Source organism: Alnus glutinosa, chromosome 1 (assembly GCF_958979055.1).
Source record: "Alnus glutinosa chromosome 1, dhAlnGlut1.1, whole genome shotgun sequence".
NCBI classification, from domain to species: Eukaryota; Viridiplantae; Streptophyta; class Magnoliopsida; order Fagales; family Betulaceae; genus Alnus; species Alnus glutinosa.
Genome location: NC_084886.1, coordinates 52,399,635 through 52,425,352, shown reverse-complemented (window position 1 = coordinate 52,425,352; position 25,718 = coordinate 52,399,635). Strand labels below are relative to the sequence as shown.

Genomic DNA, 25,718 nt, shown 5'->3' with positions numbered 1-25,718 from the left:
GCAATAATTTAATTTAAAATTACACTTTTAACATTTAAAATCACATTCTAAATCAATATTGACTTATAGTAAAAAGTTACGGTAAGCATGAAGGACGTACCGTACGTCTTAGATTAATACATGGGTTTAGCAAAGAAAGCGACCAAGAAGAGGACCTCTTGCTATTTGTCTTTTTCCTTATGGGTTGTTTGTCCTTCGTTAACAAAGGAGCTTTTCTTTTCATTTCTCAATTTTGGTCCTTTTATTTTTATTATTATTATTTTAAGTACAAAAATTTTGGTCTTGGCATATATATCTATACAAGTAAAGCAATTTCTACAGATTCTACGGAAGTACCTTTCATCTGTGCTATTAATTAATTTTAACAAAAAAAATCAATGCTAGAAATCAGAGATATACATAATACATAAAAAGTACGTGTGCATAATAGTTGCATGTATAAAAAACATAGTCAATTATATGATATATTTTTTATTTTTTTTTTCTCTAAATTGGGTTGGAAGAAATTTTTAAAATGTAATTTATAAATTGTCATGTGTCGTCGCTTGAGTATGTGAAAAGTACCATTATTTTTTAATAACATTTACGAAGTTGGAAGAATTCTATTAGAAAAGCATGTATCTTTCACATGCTAAGAGATATATACATAACAATTTTAATAATCTGATTGGAAGAAATATTCATTTGAAAAAATAAATAAATAAATAAAAATTCATCCAATTTTGTACCTCAACGATCTATTTACAGTTGATCAAGATTGTCAGAATTTTTTCCATGTTAAGCATGCATGATTTAGTTTCTTTGTAGGTTTGTCATCAATTCCCTACATTTTCTAGTCTACCTCACCTGCCACATTAATCTCCATATAAATATAGTATGTTACTCAGTTTTACATAGACTACTCAATACAATAATAAAAGATGTAGCCCTAGTAGTGAACGGCCTCTAAGACTGAACCAACCCAAATAATTAATTACACACTTTTATATTTGACATAAATTTGTACAAAGATCCATAAAGATTGTTAATAGTTTTCACTTTGTGAATATATATTTGCTCTAGTCAAATATGGCTAGTAATTAATCAACCACCGCGTAAATTAACCCATAACAATGCATGCAGTTGAGTTGAGATCCAACGGGAAGGATTGAATTAAGGAGTTTGATGAACAACTAAATGACAAAGGATCACAGTTAACATCAAAGAGAATATGAATTATTGATTCTTAAGTTAAACTTTTAGAGTTGGCATTATTTTGTCAAATTGGTGGGAGGGAATCATGTGAATGACTACACTTTCTTTATCTTATAATTGGGTACGTAAGAGATTGATGACATATATATATATATAATATTTTAGTGGGAAGTGATTGGATCAAGTTGGTGGGATTCGCTCTCCGCAGTAGACAAAACCCATTAATCCCCTGCCCTTCCTAATTCACGAGTTCACTGTTCTCTCTCTCTCTCTCTCTCTCTCTCTCTCTCTCTCTCATGAGTATTTGGTCCAGCTTTTGCATAAAGAAACTTTGGCCAAACCCATACTTTGACAAGGAGCTGTGAAGTGAATTCCATAGGTGTGCAATCCGTGACTCTACAATGCATTAATTTGCAATATACAAACAAGAGGACAAACGCTACTTATATTCCATCTGCATGAGGGTTCATAATGATCAGCTTATACATGATGATAACGACTATTTGATAATATCAATATTCACTCGTAATATATATAAGATCGAGTTAAATCTAGCTTCCCACCAATTTTTTTTTTTTTTTTTTTCGAATTGTTAGCTAGCAATTCATGTAGAAAATGTGTGAAAGAGCTCTTAGACGAATTGCCCGAAACCTTTTAAGGCAAATAGGCCCTATAAAAATTCTTTAACATTTGTGTAGATCTCCATCCTCAGCTTGGCTTGTGGAAAATCGGCCAGTTTGAACTTTAGCCCAAGTGCTCATAAGAGTCATCACCTACCTCTCATGATTTGGTTCAGCGGAGGACTCGATGTAGTACTATTGGAGTGAAAATGGAAAGCCCAACACCATATGATAAAAAAAAGCCTAGCCCATTTTCCTGGTCATACCACTTAAACATATCACGACCGACCTTGACCTCCCCATCTTGCATATCGAACCCCCACGTCCTTTCTCTATATTAAATCTCCAACAAAGTTTTTTTTTTTAAATGAAATTTATTTAATTCAATTTATTAAATTTACATCTATTTTAAGACCGATGAAAAATATTCTCAACAATTAGTAAATGGGCTTATTTAATTGTCACAAGCCCATTTAACTAAGGCCCATCAAGAAACAGTTTCACAATAAGTCAAGTATATATCCCGGAAACATCAAATCCTGAGATACTTGAACTGTACGAATTTCGGGTAAGCAGGGAAGAAATCTCAGAGTCATGGAATCGGTTTCCACTTTATATGGAGTAAACAGTTGAAGTCATATCTATAAATAGGTGCAAACTACCAGGTATTCTTCAGATGATTTTATTATGATACATATTTGATCTGAATTCTCTCCAAAAAGACTGACTTAGGCATCGAAGTGGGTCTGATTGGCACCCCAGTAAGTTTCTTTGATATTTATTGTTTTGCATGAGAGAATGAAGGACTTTACAAAAGCTTGTGCCACTGTACCAAAATCTATCCTAACAAATACCATATAATTTTCAAATAATGCATATGAAAACCACGTGCCCTAAAAACATGTGAGTCCTGTATTAAAAAATTTTCTTTCTAGGCAATTTGAAGGAAAGAATTTATTTCTAGTCAATGAGACGTAATTAGATTTACCTTAAGTACTATTGTAAAAAAAAAAAAAATTTATAATTTTTTTTAATGGTCTAAATATAATTTTTAAATTTTTCACGAAAGAGAGAGAGTGATAGTAGTGTATTAATTATAATAATCCATTTGTCTATAAAATTAATTAGTCTAGAGTTCGGTGTAATGGGTCTTCAGAGTGTTATAGCATGGATGGGAAACTTAAAATCTAAACTCATAAATGAAAAAGATTAGTTACATTAACTCACATTTTGAATCTCCTGCTAATTATGGCAAAAAAAAAAAATCCCTCTTAGTAGTAGTAGTGGAGAAGTAAAATATATAACATCTTCTTCAAAAGAAGGTTTAATTTATGTTGTTTAGGATATTTGCCCAATATATTTATATATTTATATATTTATTTTTGGATAGAAATTTCCTACAAACTGGACATGTGTTCCTTGACATGTGAGAGGCACATATTGTTCTAATATATAGAATGTGCTTCTCACATGCTATTTTAATAACATTAATAAAAAAAAAAACATGTGCCTCTCACATGTTTAAATGACACATGTCACTTTTATACGTAAGTTGTAAAAAATTTCCTACAGCTCGGTTTATATGAAATTTCTGTTTTTTTTTTTGGGCTAATATTTTTTTTCTTCTTATTTATCATACTCTATACTCCCATGTTATAAGATTTTTAGGTTAAGGTCACCTAACATGATGATTTCATGTAGTATTGAATCCCAGCTAGAGTGTTGACACCATTGATATAGATTGGGTCTAAAACTAGGGTACAATACTAAAACAATTGTGTTATATATAGCATAGTGCTAACAAGTTACACTAAGAGTAATCTTACAAACTATATTTTTATCTGACAACTATCTCACAATATCAACGTGACAATCATAACCAATAAGTCAGCTTGTCACCTCGTGACAGCCACGAATATTTGAAACCTGTGCTTCTCACTTTAATCATATTCATCACTCTTTCGCAAAAAACATGGAGCACATGACTTTCAAAAGCAGAAAAAAAGTGGGACATCTTGCTAACTCGGCCGGTTTAAGCTAGCCTTCATCTTTCAACCTTTAAGAGAAGCTTCTATAATCATTAATTTGTATCATATAAAATATAGTTTATCTTATATCAAATCGATCATATCGGCTCCTAGCTATATGTTAGAGACACGGCCTGGACAATTGGGCTAAAAAAGTTGAGAGTAAATATGCTAGAGACTCAATTCAGACTCACTCTCTCTTCCATCTCTTCCTCTTCTTTTAGAAGGTTAATTAGGAAAATTCACTCAAATGTCAACTTCTTTGCCTATCATGTGATTTATTGGAACGACGTTAGGTTTTATTCTGACTGGATTCTCAATTTTTTTTTTTCGTTTTCCTTTAATTTTCCCCTATATTATCCCATTTTTAGTGGAATAGATCAACCTCTCTCGTTTGCTTGTAATGGTTTTCCTTGTTTTGCTGCTTGTCTTGTGTTTGTTTTATTTTGGAGTGTACTTACAATATATATATATATATATATATATATATATATATATATATATATATATATATATAGTAAAATTGTAGATGTGGATGCGGTTATTAGTAATATTAGCATTTGCATAATGTGATTATCATTTTTAGATATCCGTATCCGCACGATTATTAAATGCGGTTATTATTCGCTATCCACATAAATAATCGCTAACTGTGCCTGCATATGCAGATAATAGTTTTTCCTAATCACATCCGTATATTTGGATAGCGGATAGGTGCGAATAGCGAATGCAAACAGTAATTATCCACCCACATTTTTACTCATAAATGATATATGTTAGAGACTACATTTTTATCTCACAATTAATATTTGTTTATCCCGCAATACTGATGTGGTAGTAGCAATTAGCCCTTGGATTAGTTCTTGTTAAAAAGCAAAAAATTATATATATATAAGGGTGAAATTACTATATTATCATTGTGAAATAAAAATATGATATATAATGTTACTCAAAAAGTTATAAGCAAACACTATACGTAGGCCTTTCATTAATTACAACATAAGCACAACACTATGCTGCAGGCTGCGACAAAAATCATTGAGTCTTCCAATTTTTGTTATTTAGATTTTATTAGTTAATTGGATTACTAGTATTTAGTTTTATGTTTTATTTAATTTTTTAAAGAGTTAAGGTGTTATTTTGTAATTTAAGAATGAGCTTGGTCTAAACTTAGCCAAATAGTTAGGGTTACGGTTAGGGTTTAGTCATTGAATCTATTTAAGTGAACTATTTTACTCATATAGAGACAGAGTTGATAAATATATAGCTAAACATATTTTGTTTGAAGTGCAACTCATCTTCTTCCTCTTCTCTCTTTCGAGGCCAAAACTATAATTTTAAGAGATGGGGGACAAAACTAAAAAATTAAAAATTTTGAGAGTAAAATTTAATTTTGGAGGGTCCATCTCATAAAAAGATATAAAATGTAGAAGAAGTTTTTCACACCCCAAGGCTAGGGATAGTTCCGCCTTTGCTCTATTTCTAGCTTTTTTCTCTCTTCTTTTCGGTGGTGTGACTCGACCAATTTTCTCTGAATTTTGTGACTCAATCTCTTTCCTTTTTCTCCTTGTGTTATTCTTCTTCCTAATTCGATTGTCCTGCATCACACTATATATAAGTACATCATTCTGCAGCCAATAGCATACTTTTCTCCCTGTTTAGCTCTCTTTTCCATCCTTAATCCAACCCAGACACACCATATATAGTGAAATGCCTAAGATGACCAGCGGCGGCAACCAAGATGCACGTCGGAAAAGAAACATCAAGTGCTTGGCATTCATAGTTGCCGGGGTCATATCACAAACGGTAACAACAGTGCTCTTTTTGCTGCTAGTAATGCGCATCCGGAATCCTAAGCTCCGACTAGGTTCGGTCAGCGTTGAAAGTTTCAACCTGAATTCCTCGTCATCCTCGCCGTCCTTTAGCATAAAGCTTAGTGCTCAAGTTACCGTCAAAAACACCAATTTTGGTCACTTCAAATTCGATAACAGCACAGCTACAATTTCCTACAGGGGTACTGAGATTGGAGAGGGCGCTATAAGTAAGGAACGCGCAAGGTTCCGATCAACCAAGAAGCTTAATGTCACAGTGACAGCGAGTTCCGGCAAGGCATCAACGAATTCTCACTTGCGCAGTGACATCGATTCCGGGATTTTGCAGCTTAGCAGCCGTGCCAAATTGAGTGGGAAGATACACTTGTTCTTTATTTTCAAGAAGAAGAAGTCCGCTGAAATGAATTGCACCATGGAGCTTAATACCAAGATAAAAGCTATCCAGAATTTGGCATGCAAATGAAAGAACTCAGTCGATCTTTTTTTTTTTTTTTTTGGGATTGCTGAAATATATTATTCTTTATAGCTTGTGTTTGTGATTATCCCCTATCTTGATCATTTGACTTTTGAGGTTGTTTTAATTATATTTTGGTTGCAATTCTAGATCTTCTGTATTAAGTTCTTTGCTTCAAGTTCTGTTTTTGTGTTCATGGAAAATCTGTTCCTTTTTAAGCGATCTGCACATGTGAACGATTTATATATGTGGTTCGGATCTTTCTTGTTCAGTCATTTGTAATACAATTTATTGGGTTTACGTCAGTTTATTTGTATTCATCCTTCTATGTCACGTACAATAAATGCATATATACACGATGTGCACTAGAAAATTCAGTGACAGAAGGGATCCAGTTCCGGTGAGTGGAAATCTTAAGTCAATGAGAAAAATGGCTAGTCACTTGGGTAAGATTTAGGACAAAGCTTTTAATGTTAGCCAATAAAAGAAAAACTTCATTTTTTTTAAAAAAAAAAAAAAAAAAAAAACTGATATCAATGATATCATCATCCCAATTCTAATTTTGAGATAGACCATTAATAACAAGGGGAAGGGGGGATCTTTTCATTCTTGATTCTTATAGCTGGCAGAAAGAAAAGGAGAATATGTGGGAATGCTTTGTTAAATCACCTCTTCCTATAAGTTTAAACTTTTGGGTTGAATGGTGATTTAATAATTAACATGGTATAATCAGAATTAAAGGTCTTGAGTTCGAATAATATATGATTCCGTCATTTACCTTCCATTTCAATTAAATATTTCACGTGTTGGATCTCATATATTAAAAAGGAGTTTGAACTCACATATGAGGGGAGTGTTAAAGTATTGATTAAATTTACTTCTTCCTATCAACTTAATTAAGCTTTTAAAAAAAGTGGTGATTTAACATGCTTCAATAGCAACCATGAGAAGCGGTCCATTTGACAATATGTGCCTGAAGATTAGCTTTCCTAGAGACCTTGGTGGCTGACAAAGAAACATGAGAGGTGATGGCGGTAATAGCAGCAATAGAGTCTCCTTTAAGAAAGACATGAAAAGAGATGAAGTAGGAAGCCATTTACATGACAACAAGGGTTGCATGTGCTTCACCAGGATTGATATCAAGAAGTCGGATGATGATATAATTGTTAACTTTTAACCACCGCGTCAATCAATGTGCAATATTATTCATACTAGTCATGGGCATAACAAAATTTCTCATTCTGGAGATCGACCAAAATATATATGAATGAGGGTAAATGTATTAATTATTTCACCGACAATCGTAAGTCGATCTGTCTAAATTATATTACAAACAATATAAAGGTGAGGCATGCATTGTTAATATTATCTGATCGATTTTATGGTCTTGAAGCAGAAATCATGATTGAAAAGAAAGTTGTGCTAATATGAACTGTTTTGGGGGTTCCATAAGACCAAATTCATGTGAATTCCTATCAAAAGTGGGAAAGAAGCCAAAGTTTGGAGGGTCACCAGTACTCCACTTGGTGGAGCAATGGCGGAAGAATCGTTTGCTTTTAAATTTGAGTTATGGATCCGGGAACCAGGATGCAAGTAAACACATGATGATCACATGTAATGGTCATATCATGCATAGAGTGATAGAGAAGGGAAGAAAAAGCTTGAGAAGCCCATGAAAAGAGAGAGAAAGAAAGGCCCTACCATAAGGTACTATATCTGGCACCACTTTACTGTCACTTTCGAATAATATAATACAAGGAGCATAAAGTACTACGTTATCTGCTATAATGTTGTATGGTGATTGGCCAAACCGGGGCTCTAATTTGAGAAGTTTCGAAATTTCACATTATCATTATTATGCGGTGCTCAATCCATTCATCTATCACATCAATGTCGTATTTGTTTTTCTAATGTTACTGTTACAGAGAATACCGAGCCCATCAGAATTCATCTAGACCCGACCCAATTCATCATACCTGACCACCAGGGGCGGGTCGGATGCTCCAAGAAACTCCTGCCCGTGAATACCTCGGAATCATCAGGCACCTGACACACGAACCATACTAAGATTGTGCATCGTAAACCACTTCAATGACGCACTACTCAGGAATGGATCGTGCACCCGACATAGGAGGACGTGGAGCCCGAAATATCCGTGTGCCCGAGGCCACGTCTTCCTCAAATACCGGCTCGTGCATAAACCAGGAATGATCTTAACTGCTTTTCAATCTTTATAAATACCAAGGTTTCTTCAAATATTAAGGTACACAAATATTATATATATATATCCTTAATATTACTCTGAGCATTTACTCTCCAACTATATACTGACTTAAGCATCGATACGGGATTGTAGGCATTCTCCGACGTAGTTCTTGTTTACAGCACCGAAGGAGTACTCTGACGTGTCCTTGATTGACATGTCACCTACCGAAATACTGTATCAACAGTTACCAATTTTGTTGATATGTGAGTCGCTTTTATAGGGCATCTTCTACTAGGGTCAAGATTTTTATTAACAGAAACTTCAAAATAAAAGTTTTATTAAAATTTAATTAGTATAAGTTTTTTGGAGCTCTAGCAACACTACAAAAAAAAAGTTTTGGTAAAAATTTTAATTATGAAAGTTTACAGTAGTAACTTGCAGGAATTTTTTTTTAATTGTTTTCTTTCTCTCCCTCCCTCTCCTGCTCTCCATCTCTCTTCTTGTTCGCTCATCTTCCTCAATAACAACAAACCAAAAAACTGAAAACTCTTCTTTCATTAAATCCGAAAATCACACCCCAAAATCGACACCCGCCGAGTCGACATCCTTTCGGAAATCACACCCAAAATCGATATCCATCCGAAAATCATACCCAAAATCGATACCCATCAAACCAAATTGTCTCTTAGCGAATCTCTTTCAATGACTTCCAGCTCTTCAACACCAACACTCGCAAAAGGCTATTCTTCTTTGCAATTTCTGTTTCTATAGTGTTGAGAAAGAGTGGGAGAGGGGAAATTAAGGGGAGTTGGGCTGTAAAATAATTCGGGGAGGGGGGCATGATTCATTTCCTCGCTTTGTTCTTCTTTCATCTTTTCACTTTCGAAAATTATCATTAAATTTGTTGAGTTAATGCGAGTTCTTTATATGAATTCTACGTATTTAATAGTAATTTTAAAAAATAAAAAGATAGAAAAATGACTGGAGAAGAATGTACTTAGCTCAAAAACTTTTACCAACCACACCTTACAGTTTTTTCCTATCACTGTTCCACTCCTCCCGTGAGACCAAAGCCCATTGAAATACAATGAGCCGTTGTAGACAAGTTGGGTTTTTTTTTTTTTTTCAATAGGCTAGTTGGGTTTGAAGGTGATGCTAACCGTTCTAATTTTTTTATTTGGTACGATGGTATTTATGTTTTTCATAGGCACGCAAGGGCCCATATGTATTTCATGGAGGCCCTTAGTTACAGAGGCCCCTCCTATTTTTGGCCACCCTTTTCCTTAACCAGCGAAAGGCCCATTACATTTTCACGGCCTAGCGCTTACTTGAAATATTTAAGCACAAAATGACATACATGTTACATCTCTCTCTCTTCTTCTTTTTTTTTTTTTCTTTTTTTTTTTTTGTCTTACAATGCGGGACAACCATATATATATATACAACGTAACAATAGATAATCTAACAAACATCTTACACTGCCAAGATATATAATTTCAATCATTTATCATTGTGTTAAGATCCCAATTTTTGTTTACTTCATATTTGTTATATAGTTCTCTATTCTTGATTATATGTGTTAGGGAAATGAATCACTTGATCCCAATCGATCAATCAATCCACTATGTGAAAAAATAAGAAGACAAGCCCACTATATGAAGAATAACTCTAATTACACGAAAAATAATTGTACAATTGATAAAATAATTTCAACCCGTCACTTAGAATCATCAAGAAACCATATTTAGAGGTCTCTCACCTTAAAAATGGTCACTCTCTCCAAAAATGAGGGGGCACGGGCCCAAATTCGTTATCTCTCTAAACTTTATTTATTTAGTTATTTTGTCAAATAATATATTGATTTAAGCATTTGAGTGTTTTTGTCTCCCAAAAACTGATAAGTTTTTGGTGATAATTTTCTCTATTTTACAAATAGCCATCGTCATAGGGCAAGACCCTCAAAAAAAATTGTTTCAACAAAATGCATCGGGAATAAGATTGTAGTGTATTTGTTGGTTCGAAATGAATCCATTCCTGAGGCTAAAACTTTCTGTAGAGGTAACGCTTAACTTGGTCTTTGTTTATATATACCATCGCTTTGCCGATTCATGTATGATGTAACCGGGAAACATTTGTTGGCCTTGAAGTACTCCACCAAGAATACTGATTCCCAATCATAATGTCTCCTAAAATGATGAACAAGGAAAGTAATTCCGGAATATGGGCTCAATGCTTTACATATATATGATACTTGAAGCATCTACTATGCGTTGATTTGCATACGAGCCCCCAAAAATAGCAACATTTTAACAACACAATGAGACACAAAATAAGGGGAGGAAACACAGGCAATCTACGGTCCTCGGAGAAAAATATGATGTCGGGTCCGTGTCCCTTGGTTCACGTTCACTGCATCCTTTCTGAAAACGCTTGTAACAACACTCACACGTTTTTTTAAGTTTATATATAATAAATTGGTACAATGAACCGTCTCTTTGGCGTCCTCCTCAATCCTCATCTCCATATGTAGAAACAGTCTCTCTTGTCTTTTTCTCTATTTATTCAGCTTAGTCATTATACGAATACACATTTCCTTTTTTCTAGGTTGATGGGTCCACTTGAAACTATAGTTTTATCAAAGCCAAAAAAAAAAACAAAGGGCCCTTTGTTCTTCATCAGCTAACCACAATAATGCAAAAAGAACTTAATTTTCTATGAGTTTAGAAAGAGAAAAAAAAAAACAAGTAAGAAAAATGAATAAATACCCATGTATTTTCTGGATTAGTTTTTCAGCAATTTGCAGCTAACAAATATGAAAAGCTCGCCTATCCTCACAAGATAGGTTTCACAAAATTTCTCTCATATTTATTGATTGAAAGAGCAAATTATTGTTTGAAAGTGGGTTTACGTGTGTCAGTGGGAGTTAGATATTCCCAATTCACGAAGGGGACCAAGTTGGGTAGAGGTGCCCTACGAGCCCTGCAATGAGATTTTTTTTTGGCAGTTGTTGAATAAGTAAGGTGAAGAGCGCAATGGGAGATGGGCCACACTGTTTTGGTGGTGTTGGCATGTCTTGCCATAATGAATGATGATGGTGCATTGGAAATTTGGTTTTGTTTGCAGCGCCAGACAGACGGGGGGGAGCCTTCGTCCTCATTTCATTTATGACTTCAAACAAACACCCATTGTCCAGAACTCCAGATGTCCTACTCTCTATCCTACTCTCTTTTCAATTTTGAATATTTGAACTTCAAATTTTCAACCAACTCCTCGTGTGAGTGTGGCCCATTAGTTTGAATTTGCAGCTGTGGAAAATGAGGATGCTCATATCTGAGTGTGACCGACCCATTAGCTCTCTTCCACAGAAATTAAAGAGAACTGGTCAAAATTTGGATGCTCCCTTGATGTTTCGCATACAATTTTTCCTACTTGCTAGTAGTAACAGTTGTTATGGAGCCTCAATGAGCTCTAATTATTACAATGCCCCATTTTTTTTTTTTTTTAGTGAGAATTATACTATTGGTCCACGTAGTATGCCATAATTATTTTTCACTCTTTATGGTTTAAAAAGTTTATGAGAGATCATTGTGGTATGCAATAATTACGTTTTACTCCCTGGGTCGATTTTCCGTCCACAATTTTGACAGAATCTGTTAGCCCTACACGTCAGCAACACGTGTCGCCAACTTATTGGCGACACGTGTCTATTTTAATAAAAAAAATAAAAATTTATTAAAAAATAAATAAAAATACTTATTTTTTTAAAAAAATTAAAATTAAAAAAAAAAAAAGAAAAAGAAAAAACAAAAATGGGAAAGGGGGTGGCCGCACGCCACCCCCATTGGCTAGGGGTGGCTGGGCCAGCCACCTTTCCCATTTTTGTTTTGTTTTTGTTTTTGTTTTTTTTTTTTTTTTTTTTATGTTCTTGAATTTTAATTTTTTTAAAAAAAATAAGTATTTTTATTAATTTTTTAATAATTTTTTATTTTTTATTTATTAAGATTAGACATGTCAGCGCCACGTGTCACCAATAAAATGACGACACGTGGCGCTGACGTAGCATTTGATGGAATCTGTTAAAAATTTAACAGAAATTGACGCCAGGGATCGATTTGTAATTATTACATACCATAGGGATTTCTCATGAACTTTTTAAATCATAGAGAGTGAAAAATAATTATGGCATACCACATGGACCAACGATGCAATTTTTCTTTTTTTTTTTAAAAAAAAAAAAACATATTTTGGTTTCATTTATTCTTTAACATATAAAATACAATAACATTAAATAAAGAGTAATGTTTATAACCATAATATTAATAATAGCCTATCAAATAGCACTACTAACAAAAAATATGAGATATGGGTACAGACAAACAAGCCAATATTGACGAAAAGGTGCAATAGAAAAGTAGTCACATCTATTTTACACTAATTGTCGGATTGACTAACGCGTTTTAAGTGATTTTTCTTCTATTATTTTAAGGAGTAAGGCTACGCATACCCATTTATCTCACTTATTTCACACTAGTTAAAATGACATGTTTTAAGTAGCTTTTCACATCAGCTAATTAAAAAAATAAAATGAAGACCACTAAAAATACGTTACGGTAAGCAATGTAAAATGTGTTTGAAGAGTGCACTATTCCTTTTTAAGTAACTAATATAGCAAACCACTTAAAACATGTCATATTAGCCGATGCTTGTTAGCTACTTAAAACGCGTCATGTAGGCGGTGTAAAATGAGTGATAAATTAGTGTAAAGAAAATATAAAAATATACCCTTGGTTGACATGTAGCTTATACTTTTATTTTTTAAATGACCGACAAAAAAAATCACTTAAAACACGTTATATTAAGTGGTGTAAATAGTAATATTACTCTAAAAGTAATCAATAGGGAATATACAAGGTTTTTAATTGGTTATAACTTATTATTAAACGATTAAGATCTAGTTTGAAGTGTTTTATAAAAAAAAATAAAAAATAAAGTTAGATATCGACTATTAAAAACATTGCAGCACCAATAGTGTAATTTTTTTTTTTTTTTTTTTTTTTTTTTTTATTTCAAAAAAAAAAAAATAGTGTAATTTTTTTACCAGCACCTATAAGCCTACTCCGATCCATTGCGTAGATATAACGTGTACGTGTAGACTCAATTGAAAGCCATGGTTAAAAATTGAAAGAAGAGAGCTCCCACATTGGGAATGGAGTTTCAACAAAGCTGCGGGAAGACGAAAAAAACAAATGTAGAGGTTGATGATATCATGTTACTTATTTTAATTTAAAGAAGAGCAAAGGCAACTTCGTTCGTATCCTAGTGGCTAGTGCTACCTGCCTACCGCCTACCTATAATGACTGCAATTTAAAATAGTATATTCGCTTTCTTTTTTACCATTCCACGATTTTGATGGCGTAGGTAATCAATTAAGAATGACTAACCATTAATAATATTAAAAATTAGAGGTATTACAATTTCAAGACATATGATTATATACAACTTTTATTTTTATTTTTTTTTTTAAAAAAAAACCCTCTAAAGAAGATCATCCTACTCCATGCGCAAGATCATCGAGAATTACGTACCGAAATGGTAAAAGATTATATTTCAAAAAATTAATAACACAAGATAAAATAAAAAAATATAAAAAGAGACGTAAGTTAAATAATTAGGAATTAATGCAAAATCAATTTTTCAAAGTTTCACTAATTTGTAAGTAAGCCCATCTAATATAAAAAATGGCTTAAAAACTTTCGGTAATAAGAAAAAATAACAAAATAACTCGTCATCACCTACTTTCATTTGAAATTTTGACTGCAATTGTTAATTTGTCATGTCACCACCAACAATAAAATGACAAGTGTCTTTTATAATAAAAATTATTAAAAAAAAAAGGAGGGTGGGTTAGAACACCGACAAGGTCTCCTTCGTGCGACCCATGATTAGGGGTGGAATTTTCCCCGCTACTTCCCTTCCCTCATTTGCAAACTTTTTTATGTGACTTAAAACAACAATGGAATTTTGCGAGGAATCTTTATTAAATTTTAATTTAATAAAAATTTTAAAAGTTAAATAAGTATATAAATGGATGTAAAAAACAGTGATAAAAGTGCAAATCACATGGACCAAAAAGTACTTAACACAAACAAATCCTCAAGTGGATAGCAGTTTGGATAGCTGCAACCTGCAGGTGTTTAGAAGCATATTCTATTAACCCCTTTTCACGTTTTAATGCACACAGATTTGGACAAAAGCAAATGTAAATTGCTTTTCTTTTTCTGTTCAAAAGTAGTTTGTTTATCAGAATCATATAACGTGGAGATCTCTAGCAAGCTTTTATATAATTTCAAGCATCTTATTGCAAACCACTAGTTTTGTTTCTAACAAAATATGAATATTGGACTGACCCCCAAACTCTGCATTGGTAAAATGCTATTGACAGATCATAGGTCTGGAAATCCATCTTTTCCCGCTCCAACCTTTTGCAACCCAAAATACCCACCAGGAACTGCATTTCTGAAAAGATTTTAGGCACCCCAAAAAATGAAAGAAAAACAAAAACGAAAACGAAAGCAATAAAACCGTCATGTCATATCAATCACCAAATGCACAGAAATGATGATTCGAACAGCTATCTCTTATATATATATATATATACATAAATATCAAAAAGTGACATAAAATGCAGGGAGGGGGTCCGAAACTGCAAACAGACACAGAGCACACACAAAAGATCACAAATAAGGAATTCTTTCAATCTCTTCATAATGACCCCATCACTTTACAGACAACACCAAGTGAGTGTACGACACCCGCTGGTCATCATCCTAAACATTGAAAAAACTAGAACAAAACAAATTCCTACGCTATCTTCCTCTCTCCGATTCTTCCTCTTTCTTCTTTACAACAAAACACAAGAACAGAGTCCCCTGTTCAGTTTCCTCCTGTTTCCATTTCACAGAAAAAAAAACCATCTCACGTGTTTTCTCTCAAATGCCAACTGCATTGCCTTACTCCTCGATGCATGTTGTTACCGATTTCTCTTCAGAAGGTTCGCTTGCAAATCGCGACAGCAAAGAAGAATCTGAGATTATATTACCGAAAAAAAAAAAGTGAGACTTTGAACGTCATTAAGCAAAATTAGGACTATAAAACTCAATATTGAAGCAGAGTGGATTATACCTGTAGAGAATGAATTTCTTGATTTCTCATGCAACGAATCGCTAATAGAAATCGTTAATGAAGTAGAACCTGAAACCAAAGTTAGAACAAACTCAGAATTGGAATCCAGAAAAACATTTAAATTTCAGAAATTTGAAATCTTGATTCGTTAAATGTATTTATAAGCATATCCTATACCTCTAGAAGAGTTGAAGGATTTCTTGCAATGAAGAATGGCGCTTTGAATCCCATCATCCTGTTGCAACAGCGAATCGTCTCTCCTATTCACCGGCTGTGCAGCTCCGATCGCAGCCGACGCGGATTTGCTTTTCCTCAAGTGCTTCTTCTTCTTAGGCAACGCCACTGTGGCCGGAGACGACGTAGGTGAAGCCACCGATAACTCTTCGGAGAACTTTATCTTTTCGCTGTACCTTTTTGAGACCTTGACGTATAGAGGTTTGATTAGGTTCAAGTATTTTTGTATCACTTCCTTTGAGAATCGCTCTGCTTTTGAGTCCTCTGAGGGCTGGTGGTCTTGTATTTTGCTTTCTGTTTTTCTCAAACTGTTTCCTCTGGTGAATAGTGAGTTTCTCGGAGCTTCTTCAACCTTGAGTTTCACCGTGAAGAAGGCCTTGCTTTCTTCTCTTTTCTGCTCCTGGATATCCATGGAAGCGGTTTTGGACTCTGTTTTTGGAGTTGCCACCGTCTTTGACTTTGGCTTCTTAAACATGAGGACTTGAAATCTTGGAGCTGATTTCAGCAGAGCGATCGGGGACTGAGGCTTAGAGGTGGGCTCAATTGGGAGGATTTTTCTTCTGGAAATAGGATCATTAGGAGACAGAGAAAGGGTTGGCTCCGAGAAACCGAGGCCTGCTTTTTTGGCCGAGTTGTTGTGGTGGTGTTCCTTGGAATCAAGCCTGGTTTTGTTTTCTTTGACATTGTTGGTTTCTGGGTCGTCGTTGCTTTTGACTTTCTTACCGTCAAAATCGAAAACAGTGAGCTCCAAGTCGAAGAAAGAGTCTTCTTCTTCTTCTGCAAGTTCATCCTCTTTTTCCTTTAGAGGATGAGGAGCTCCGTTGATGATGAAGGGGTAGGTGTTGGTGGTTCTCCAGAACTTCAGGAAGTTGAGAGCTTCCATGGCTGTGATCTGAGAAATGGGTTTGGGTTATTTTAGGGTTTTATAAAGGGGTTTAGACTTGAGAGGGAGAGGGAGAGGGAGAGGGATAGAGAGGGAGAGAGCGTGAGCGGTAATGAGTGAAATTAGAGAGCTCTGCCTAATTTTCGCTTCGTTTTATGGTTGTGTTTGCAAGCATTGGGAAGCAGAGAATAACGTAGGCTTTTCTTTTGCTTTTTGAAGAGAGAGAGGTTGCTTTTTGTTTATTGATTTTTAGTTTTGGTTGTGTTTTTACATTGAATTGCTTACGTGGGTTTCAACGGGCGAGCATGCGAGACTGTTCTTTCAAAGGAGAGAGAGTGTTTGTAGGGTGTGGTAGACCTATAAAGTTTCAGATTTGCAGACCAGAAATACAAAATCAGTCTGTTGCGAATGCAGATTTCAGATCAGAGTTCAACAGGGTACTTGAGTTGTTTAGCCCCACACGCGCTCATCAACTGTTTGAACTCTCTATATTTCTTTTGTATTATTATTCGACATTGGCACCTCAATATTCAATGTATTTAAGATTATATGATGTGATTTTGTTTGACCAACAGGATTCTTGATTATAGATAATCAGAGGAATTTAATGTCATTTTTCAAAAAAAAAAAAAAAAAAATTTTGAGTTTAACATTTGACCAGGAGGTATATAGGCGTATAGAAAATGTATTGTAAATTTTTTAAAGATTTAATTTCACACTTTCTATCTCTTGTGAAAAAATTGAAATTAAATCTAAATCGCCGAATAATTTACAGCATATGACAAATATGGTGTAGAGATTTTTTTTATTTTATTTTTTTTTTAACGCTACCTAAGCCAAATTTATAAATAATTTGTTATCTGAATTGCTAATAAGTAATCCGGAAATATAAGAGAGTCTTTATAAAATTTACCTGTTTGAGTAGGTGGGTGAACAGTCCAAAATTTACTTTGTCAAGTAAGCTTATATTATCTATCTCATATTTATTACTTGAATTGCTAGCAATTCTGAGAATAAAATTATTAGCAATCCGAAAGAATACTGAAAAGTGTTCAAGATAGAACAAAAATATTTTACAATTGGGTATGCAATTCGGGCATGGTACAAGAAAAAGGGTTGTGAGTTTATTTGTTCCGACCGTTTGAGGTATTGGGGAACAAGTGAGCCTCGTAATCCTCTTTTTTTATTGAATGTTCAAATTGTATGCAATTCGGACAATTGATTATAAGAAATTTTGATGTACATTTTAGCATAGTCAAGCGGTCCAATGGCCAAACAGAAGCAATGTTGTTGGTTCAAATGCAAAAACAAATTTCATCACTAATTAAATTGGAATGCTTGGCACGTTGAATTTCAACTTTTGAATTCCATTGTGGGGGATATAGAAAACTACAAAGGAACATAAAGGATAGAAAGTTAAGCCCAAGTAATAAAATCTCAACCACAAAGTTTGAGTCAACTTGTTGGATTCTAATTTTTGAAGAGAAATTTGGATCCGAAGAGAATTATGGGAAACTTGAAATTTGGCTAGCAGAAATGTTGAAGAAAAAAGATCATCGGAATTTGGGTTGCGCGTGGGACTTATTGTAGACGTTGTTTATTGGAAGGGATTTTGTTTGGGTAAAGAAGACGGAGGGATGGTGACGAGAAACTTCCAAAAAGGGGAGAAAGGAAAACGAAAAGATACAAAGGCCAAAAAGAAAAGACGCAGAGCCAAAGCAAAGCAAAGCAAAACAAAGGAAGCGTAAGGTAACCTACTTTGCTTTTTTCAGTCCTTATTAAAAGATCTGCTAAAGTCAGAAATTTGGGTTCTTTACAAGGCAACGCATTGGCGCAGACGGGGTGGGGGGGCGCATGGGACACGCATGTTCTGCTCAAGTCTACCTTTGAACTTTGAAGAGGTCCAAGTCTAGGCTAGGTTACTTGGCCCCAAACGGGTCCAAGTCTTTGCTATAAAAGGTTTGACTTGTGACGATGGGCTTTGCTGTGTCTTAGCCCCTCCTTTGAAACCTGTGCAAAATGCTTAGGGTAGAAGGTATGTCTCTTTTTCACTCTCTTTGTGAACTTTGGGGAAAGTATTGTTAAATTTTTGGGGCCTTCTTGTTTTAACCCTCAATGCTCTTTTTGGGGCCAATGTTGTCCACCAGTGTCTCTCACAATTCTGCCAGAGTTTCTCATAAAGAAGATGATGAAGATCTAGCTTAATTTATCTGTCCTCAAAAATAATATTGCACCCAATACCTATCTCCTACATGCTGTGGTCCTGAACTGCCTCACTCTGCCTTTCAAGATTCTGGCTTCCAAGTATCCTTGCCATGCATTAGCAGCAGCCATCTTCACTCCTCCCACAGAGATCACATGGTCGATCAATGCAGCATTCATGAAATATACAACTTTATAAGTTGTTTCTTCTTTTTCAATTAAAAACACAAAAGTCACAGAAAAAAGAAAAAGAAAAAGACTTGTTTTCTTTATGGCTTGAACGATGCAAATATGCTATCTGCTCCTGCTTAAGCTGACTTTTTTATTTTAACAAATTTTGGTCGGTAGAAAAATCATTAGCCGACTCTAGTGATTCCTTATATTATCTTGGTACATACCAATCATATACATTATATTATTACCACATTTTTTTCCCATCAATATTATCTCAATTAGGGCCTAGAAATCATGATTTAAAGTTGAATTTTAATCCCTTTGGCATCATGCCCAAAGTTGTAGGATTCTGCTCTTCTTTTTCTACAAAAGGAGAAGGGTGTTCCCCACCATCATCATCTTAATTTTCTTTTTTTCTTGTTGTCATCTCAGGTGGATCAAACCAGTCCCTATCTAAATTTCCTTTCCACTCAAGAGCCTACCACGGCCCTTTTCTAGGTCCTCTGGTTTTGGTGGTTGGGTGTTCCTCTTTCCGTCTCTTGAAGAAATTCACAATCGGTTGGCTAGTCAAATTATGCCGTAATGAATTTTGTGAATGGTGGGATCTTTATGTTTTGGAATCATGATATATATATATTTTTTTGATTCATTGGAATCATGATATTAGTGATTAATATATGAAAGTAACAAAAACGGGGCCTTAAAGCTTTTACTGTGCTGGAGAACCTTCCACTATAATTACAAATTACTCCAAAATTTCTTTGAATTCAATCCATCATAATAGTTACCCCAGATTCAATGTAAGCTAGATCTTTCTTGTAAATCAATAGCTATAAATTTTTTGGAATAATATAATTTGATTATGGGCTTAGAAGAATATTCATTAAGCTCTATATTGGGTCTTTTTAACATTTCTGATTTCCTTTGTTTTAGCTCTCCAACTTTTTTGGACTTGAACCAGCCCATTTTGCATCAATGATTCCATTTCTTCCCTTTTCTATTTTGGGCCGATTGAGACAATTTTGTCAATGTCCTCTAAATCAGCCATGGCCCGTTTTCCAATTCTTCCTAAAACCCATAAGCTCATTATAACTTAATGGATTGTTATCTAAGAACTCAAATTGCAAATAATTCGGAGAAATAATTGAGAGAACGTTTTGATTAAGCCACGTGTCCTTCCTTATCCACGTCAACAAATTGCAGCCGATCACAATCTAATAGCACCGACTCCCAGGATGAACACATGCTTTAGATTTTCTCTTAGGACTTTCTTAATAACAACTAAGACGGTAATCGGCCGAGTACTAGATGATCAAGTTCAGTCTGTCTAAATTTTTTTTTTGAATGCGAGTTGAGCTCGAACTTATCATCAAATTAAATAATTTGTTTAAGCTCTGTTTATTTTTTTGTTTTTATGAACTCGATCTTGTTCACGAACTACTCAATTTATTTAATCATTCAATATATAAAGTAACGACTGTTTATTTTTTTATTGTTTTTGGAAAAAAAAAACTAATACTAACTATTAGTTACTTAATTATGGTTAAGATTTATTGTTTGAGTAATTAGAGAAATTAACTCAAATCTTAAATAATCTAATATCAATTTTATATGTTTATCTTATAGTATATTTATATATTCATATACACACAAATATACTTATATTTATATCTAGACTCACAATTACAATAATTCAACTTATATATATTACATTACGAATAACATTTTTTTTTAAAAAAAAAATACTTAACATGTTCTCATTACAAAGTTAAAAATAATACAAATAAATTTATACGAGCCGAGCCTAAATTTATACGAGAATGAATTTTTTATTTAAGTTCTGTTTGTTTAATAAACGAACCGATCCCAATTCCAAGCTGAGCCCAAACATGTTCACAAGTAAGTCTACCCACTTACTACCTTAATAACAGCTACATTAAAATGGAAAAGGGAATTATATAGCGGTTATTAACTGAGTGAAAAAACTTGGGTGTTTGGACGCACCGGAAGCATATTCTTCTAGAGGTTCCATTGTTTTGGCAACAACCAAAGGATATACCACAGAATAAGTATATCTATCTAATAGGTAGCAGGAGCCCCTGCTCTGTTGTTGGAAGTAAAGAGGTTGTGGAGTGGTTTCTAAGCAAAGCTTTCCTCTCAGGCTCAGCCATGTCCCGCACTTCTCATCAGCTCCATCACAAACATAACTTCTTCTGGTTTTTGCATCATTTCAATTTCAATTTCAATGAATCTTGCTTGCTATTAGGTATAATAGAAAGTTCCTTCTCATGTAATTCCTGTATGCTCAGAGATGAACCATTCTTTTTTGTTTGCTTTTCCTTAGAATGGGATCATGAGGGGAACATTATTTCTTGATGTGAGTATTTTATTCAAGTATTTGCATAAAACGATATGATTAAGCTGCACTCACATAGGTATCCCATTCTAGAAAATGTTCATATTATCCAGAGTGACATGATGTTTCTTTAGACGAGCGAGGAAATTCAAACCAATAAGGTTGGTTGTTCCCTTTAAAATTGGTATGATATTATTTGAAGTTTGGAAGAAGGAGATGGGACTGGTCTCTGTCCTTTTCTTTTTGATTCTTACCTTAACCAGTGTCATTGGCTTAGACCAAAAAACCAAAGGGGGGAAAAACCTCCGAGAGCCCCTTCTATACAGTAGTGGCAAAAAACAGTGGGTTTATGCCCACAAATAACCACTTGACACATCAGCTAAAAGCAAAAAATTAAAATGTTACTGAATCAACCAATCCCTCCCCAACTCACTTCTGAAGCCCCACGATTCCAACAAAAAAAAAAAACCCCACTGCCCAAATCACGTCCGCCGTCCGTCGTCCGCTGGTCAACTGGCCCGCTGGTCCGCCCCAAATCACTGCACGTCCACTTGGACTGAACCACACAGCCCGCTCGTCCGTCCGTCCTCCCCAAATCTGTCCATCCTTTACAAATGCCAAACATATCTGGTTAAAAGTCGAATTCAAATCTGTGCTCATAATTTCTTACCAGTTAAAAAAGAGAGTAATGCTGTTTTTACCCAAATTTGGTATAGAAAGGGCTCTCAATTAGAAATTAGGCTAAAAAAAAAACGGTTGAGGCATTTCATCATACACCTTTTGTGCGATTTGCATTTTTGTTTCCTATAGATTATACATAAACTTAAGAAAAAAAATCTTTTACCCTTAAATCAGGACCAAAGAGTGAATTAATAGAAAAAAAAAAATAAAAAATCAAATTATGATACATTTGTTGAAGCAATCCGTCATGAGCATCCACAGATCTTCCTCGGTAAACATTCTAAGGACCAAGGAAGGAAGTCACAAAAAGGAATTGGGGTTGTACTAGGCCTCAGCTTCTAAGACTTTCATCTTCAAGAAGATTTCAGTGCCCTATTACGAAGGTTGAAGATTGGGAAGAACCTACATGTGACTCTACCGCCGATCGGGCCATTAGCTTTGAGAACTTTCAGGCAAGAACCGATCAGGTCGGTGGCGGTAGTGTCTAGCCCATTTGGTGGCGGCGGTTTTCCGGCTTGGGCAGTGCCATGGTGGGGCGTTGATGCTCTTCCGGTTGGGGGATTTTTTCCTCAAGCTGGATTGTGATATTCTTGGGCGGTGGGGAGGGATTTTAGAAGGGACAAATGGAGAGTGCCTGGGCAGTGCCATGGTGGGGCGATGATGCTGCTCTTCCGATTGGGGGATTTTTTCCTCAGGTTGGATTGTGATATTCTATAGTGGGGAGGGATTTTAGAAGGGAAAAATGGAGAGTTGTGAATGCAGAGTTGTGAGAGGATCCTGTACATCAAGAGCATCACATTTTTTTATTTTTAGTTGACGTGTCCATTTTTTATTGGTGGGCAAAAATCCCATCATTTCTGCCACGACCGGACAGAAGTTATTCTCAAAACATCCTAGAGTTGCTCTTGAGTTTTTCCCCAAATAATGTCATTACTATAGGCGGTCATTAGAAAACATCATAGCTAACTTCGCTACAACGCTATAAGGAACATGTATTTGGGATTCATACCCCTTGCAATACTTTAGGTATTATACGGGTGCAATAGGTTTTTTTTTTTACGGGTCCAGATTGTTCCAACACAGGATAAATGAGAAAACAAAAAATAAAAAATAAAAAATTGAATTGGGTGGTTTGGTGGGTGGCCAAACCATTTTCTTTGGCTATGAGATGGTTTGACCACCTCAAACCGTCTATTTGGGGGTTAGAAAAGCACCTTTGTGTGTGGTTTAGTCACTCTTACTATTTTTGTCTTTCTTCTTTGTTGATGATGTGTTCGTTTTAAAGTTATATATAATAATTCAAATCGGGTGCAATGAGAAATGTCTATTGCGTGTTCAATGGACAATTTATGTAAGAGAACATTTAGACCCATTCTGTTTAGTTAGCAATTAGGATAGTCTGAACAGAGACCCAAACAAGATAACACTAGCGTGTCCTCTAACAAAAAATTGCTTGGTAGTTGCCTCGGATTCCCCGTATGCTATATGAAAACCCAAATATTCAAGAACCAAAACTAAATGGTTGTCTAGGTGTTATTGAAATAAGTTATAATTACTATATAACCTCAATCTTTTAGTGTATTTAATGATGTGACTTAGCATTTTTTTTTTTAACAAGTAGCATGTGCTACCATATATTGATTCAAAGGCATGAAGGCTTACATCATGAAAAAAAGGTACAAGACCTTTAAACTCTAAGCTAGAAGAATCTGCCTTAAAAAACAACTGCTTAAGCAGTACACAAATCTTATAAAAATTACCTTTAAGCATCTCTTTACATTGAACTCACTCTCAAAATAAAATAGAGCCGATCTAGCATTTAGCCAACACAAATTCCAGCAAAATTTAAGCAATACAAAGACAGACTGTACGGGAGAAACATGGAGAAAACACAAACACAGGCAGGAAAACCCAAAATAAGTCGCCGGTAGTGAAGCAAAGAAGCTGACTTTGTCGGAATGGCGGCGCGTGTAGGACACGCGCCGTCATCGGAGGCACCCAGCAAGAGATCCGACGCCGTGGACTCAGGCGCCGCAAAAGCATGGCTTGAAAAGGCAGAGCGTGGCCTTCACGCGACAAAGAGCGAAGACTCCTTGGCGCGTGAGGGCCACGCGCCAAGCTCCGGCGACCGACACGACCGATGCTTCTGGTAGCAAGGGCGGAAGACAACGGGGAACGCGGTTGGGTGGCGCGTGTTTGGCAGAAGTCAACAGACGTGCGTAGATTTGGCTTCAAAATCAGAGAAAAAAACGAAGAAAATCCGGCCAATGCACACCGTCGACGACACAAGAAGCCGGCCACTCCCCAATCTGAACCACTTAGGAGGAAAGCCTCCCTCCCTGGCAGGAAACAAGCTCTCTTGAGGCTCTTTTTTTTTTTTTTTCCTCTAATTTAAATGGGTAATTAAAACTGAATGTGACTTAGCATTTGTCTTTGTATAAAATGTCAGGGAATCCTGCATGTCCACTAGTGGTACAATAACAATGTCAACAAATCCTCTCGTTTTTAGAACTCCTGGTCCATATGCTTGTGATCTAATTGCTCATCTTTTTAAGTTTTCTAGATTTTCTACAACAGGAAATGAATGATAAAAAAAATATCCAGGTTCTGATTTTGATGCCTGTCATTGTCTCTTCTTCTCCTTGTTTCTAACACCAACTTATTAAATACCTGCTTAATTTTTAACTAGAATAAGATGAAATTTTTTAATCCAGATACATGTAATATACTATTCCACTTTTATAGTTAATATAAGAAATGCATTACAACATTATTGGTTAAGAAAAATTTACATATATTTTCTATTTTATTGAACAGCTCGCTTTTGACACCTTCATTCACAATAAAGGTTTTTTTTTTTTTTTTTTTCTTTAAAAAATAAAAATCAAAATAAAAAATCAAAGTGTTAAACTCTTATATATATATATATATATATATATATATATATATATAACTTCACTTATAACCCTGATCTTTCATCACTTTTGAAAAAAATATCTAAATTTTAAAAAGTGTCAATTTAGAATATCTATCTTTCAATTTTTTTTAAATTTTAAAAAGTGTCAATTTAGAATATCTATCTTTCATTTTTTTTTAAATTTCAATCTTCCGTTAGAATTTTCATTAAATCCTATTAAAATTTTCAAAATACATCTCTTTTTATTAGAAAAAGAAAAAAGAAAAAAAATTATTAAGATTTAGGTGTTGATTAGAATTTAACAGAATTTACAAAAATATCATGCTTGAATCTTGAAAACTTTTTTATATATTTTTTTTAAAAAATAAACACAAGGGTATTTAGAGAATTTTAATATGATTTAATGAAAAATTCTATCTGAGTATTGAAATTAAAATATATATAAACCCTAAATTATTACTTTTTAAAATTTAAATACATTTTCTTAAAAAAAATAATAATCAAGAATTATATATATATATATATATATATATATATATATATATATTGGCCTTTTTGTTACTAGCCTACTGCCTACCACGTTAAAGGGAAACTGTGGACCAAATATCTGAATGATTGAAGGGCCGGGGCCCAAAGAGTACAAATTGCGAAACTTTCCTATAGCGCCACGTTTTGGAAACAACCGAAAGGTGCATATAGCCATATAGGTTTGGTCAAATCCAACGCCCATTCAGCCTCGAGCCATGCAACAGGACC

The 25,718-nt window shown here is 34.6% G+C and overlaps 2 protein-coding genes and 1 long non-coding RNA gene across 4 annotated transcripts; 1 reads left to right on the top strand and 2 right to left on the bottom strand.

Annotated features, from left to right (window-relative positions):
- The first annotated feature begins 5,305 nt into the window (after positions 1 to 5,305).
- LOC133862658 (late embryogenesis abundant protein At1g64065-like) lies at positions 5,306 to 6,215 on the top strand. The gene has a single exon (XM_062298507.1). It carries the CDS (start codon positions 5,552 to 5,554, stop codon positions 6,134 to 6,136), a length of 585 nt encoding a protein of 194 aa, XP_062154491.1. The 5' UTR covers positions 5,306 to 5,551; the 3' UTR covers positions 6,137 to 6,215.
- An 8,859-nt stretch (positions 6,216 to 15,074) lies between these two features.
- LOC133858259 (membrane-associated kinase regulator 5) lies at positions 15,075 to 16,970 on the bottom strand. Its single transcript, XM_062293689.1, has 3 exons — positions 15,693 to 16,970; positions 15,516 to 15,584; positions 15,075 to 15,417 (listed from the first exon to the last, which is right to left on the bottom strand). Exons 1-3 carry the CDS (start codon positions 16,630 to 16,632, stop codon positions 15,344 to 15,346), a joined length of 1,083 nt encoding a protein of 360 aa, XP_062149673.1. The 5' UTR covers positions 16,633 to 16,970; the 3' UTR covers positions 15,075 to 15,343.
- A 4,688-nt stretch (positions 16,971 to 21,658) lies between these two features.
- On the bottom strand, positions 21,659 to 23,097 carry LOC133862647 (uncharacterized). 2 transcript variants are annotated; one of them, XR_009899267.1, is made up of 3 exons: positions 22,273 to 23,087; positions 22,066 to 22,168; positions 21,659 to 21,970 (listed from the first exon to the last, which is right to left on the bottom strand). It is a non-coding gene; the product is annotated as an uncharacterized LOC133862647 (long non-coding RNA). The 2 variants fall into 2 exon arrangements; XR_009899266.1 differs by having other exon boundaries at positions 22,066 to 23,097.
- Between the last annotated feature and the right edge of the window lie 2,621 nt (positions 23,098 to 25,718).

Coding starts and splice junctions, on each gene's coding strand:
- LOC133858259 (XM_062293689.1), bottom strand. CDS start 16,632: ATGGAAGCTCTCAACTTCCTGAAGTTCTGGAGAACCACCAACACCTAC. Junction 15,585..15,692: donor ATCCTTCAACTCTTCTAGAG/GTATAGGATATG, acceptor CTTTGGTTTCAG/GTTCTACTTCATTAACGATT. Junction 15,418..15,515: donor AAGAAATTCATTCTCTACAG/GTATAATCCACT, acceptor ATATAATCTCAG/ATTCTTCTTTGCTGTCGCGA.
- LOC133862658 (XM_062298507.1), top strand. CDS start 5,552: ATGCCTAAGATGACCAGCGGCGGCAACCAAGATGCACGTCGGAAAAGA.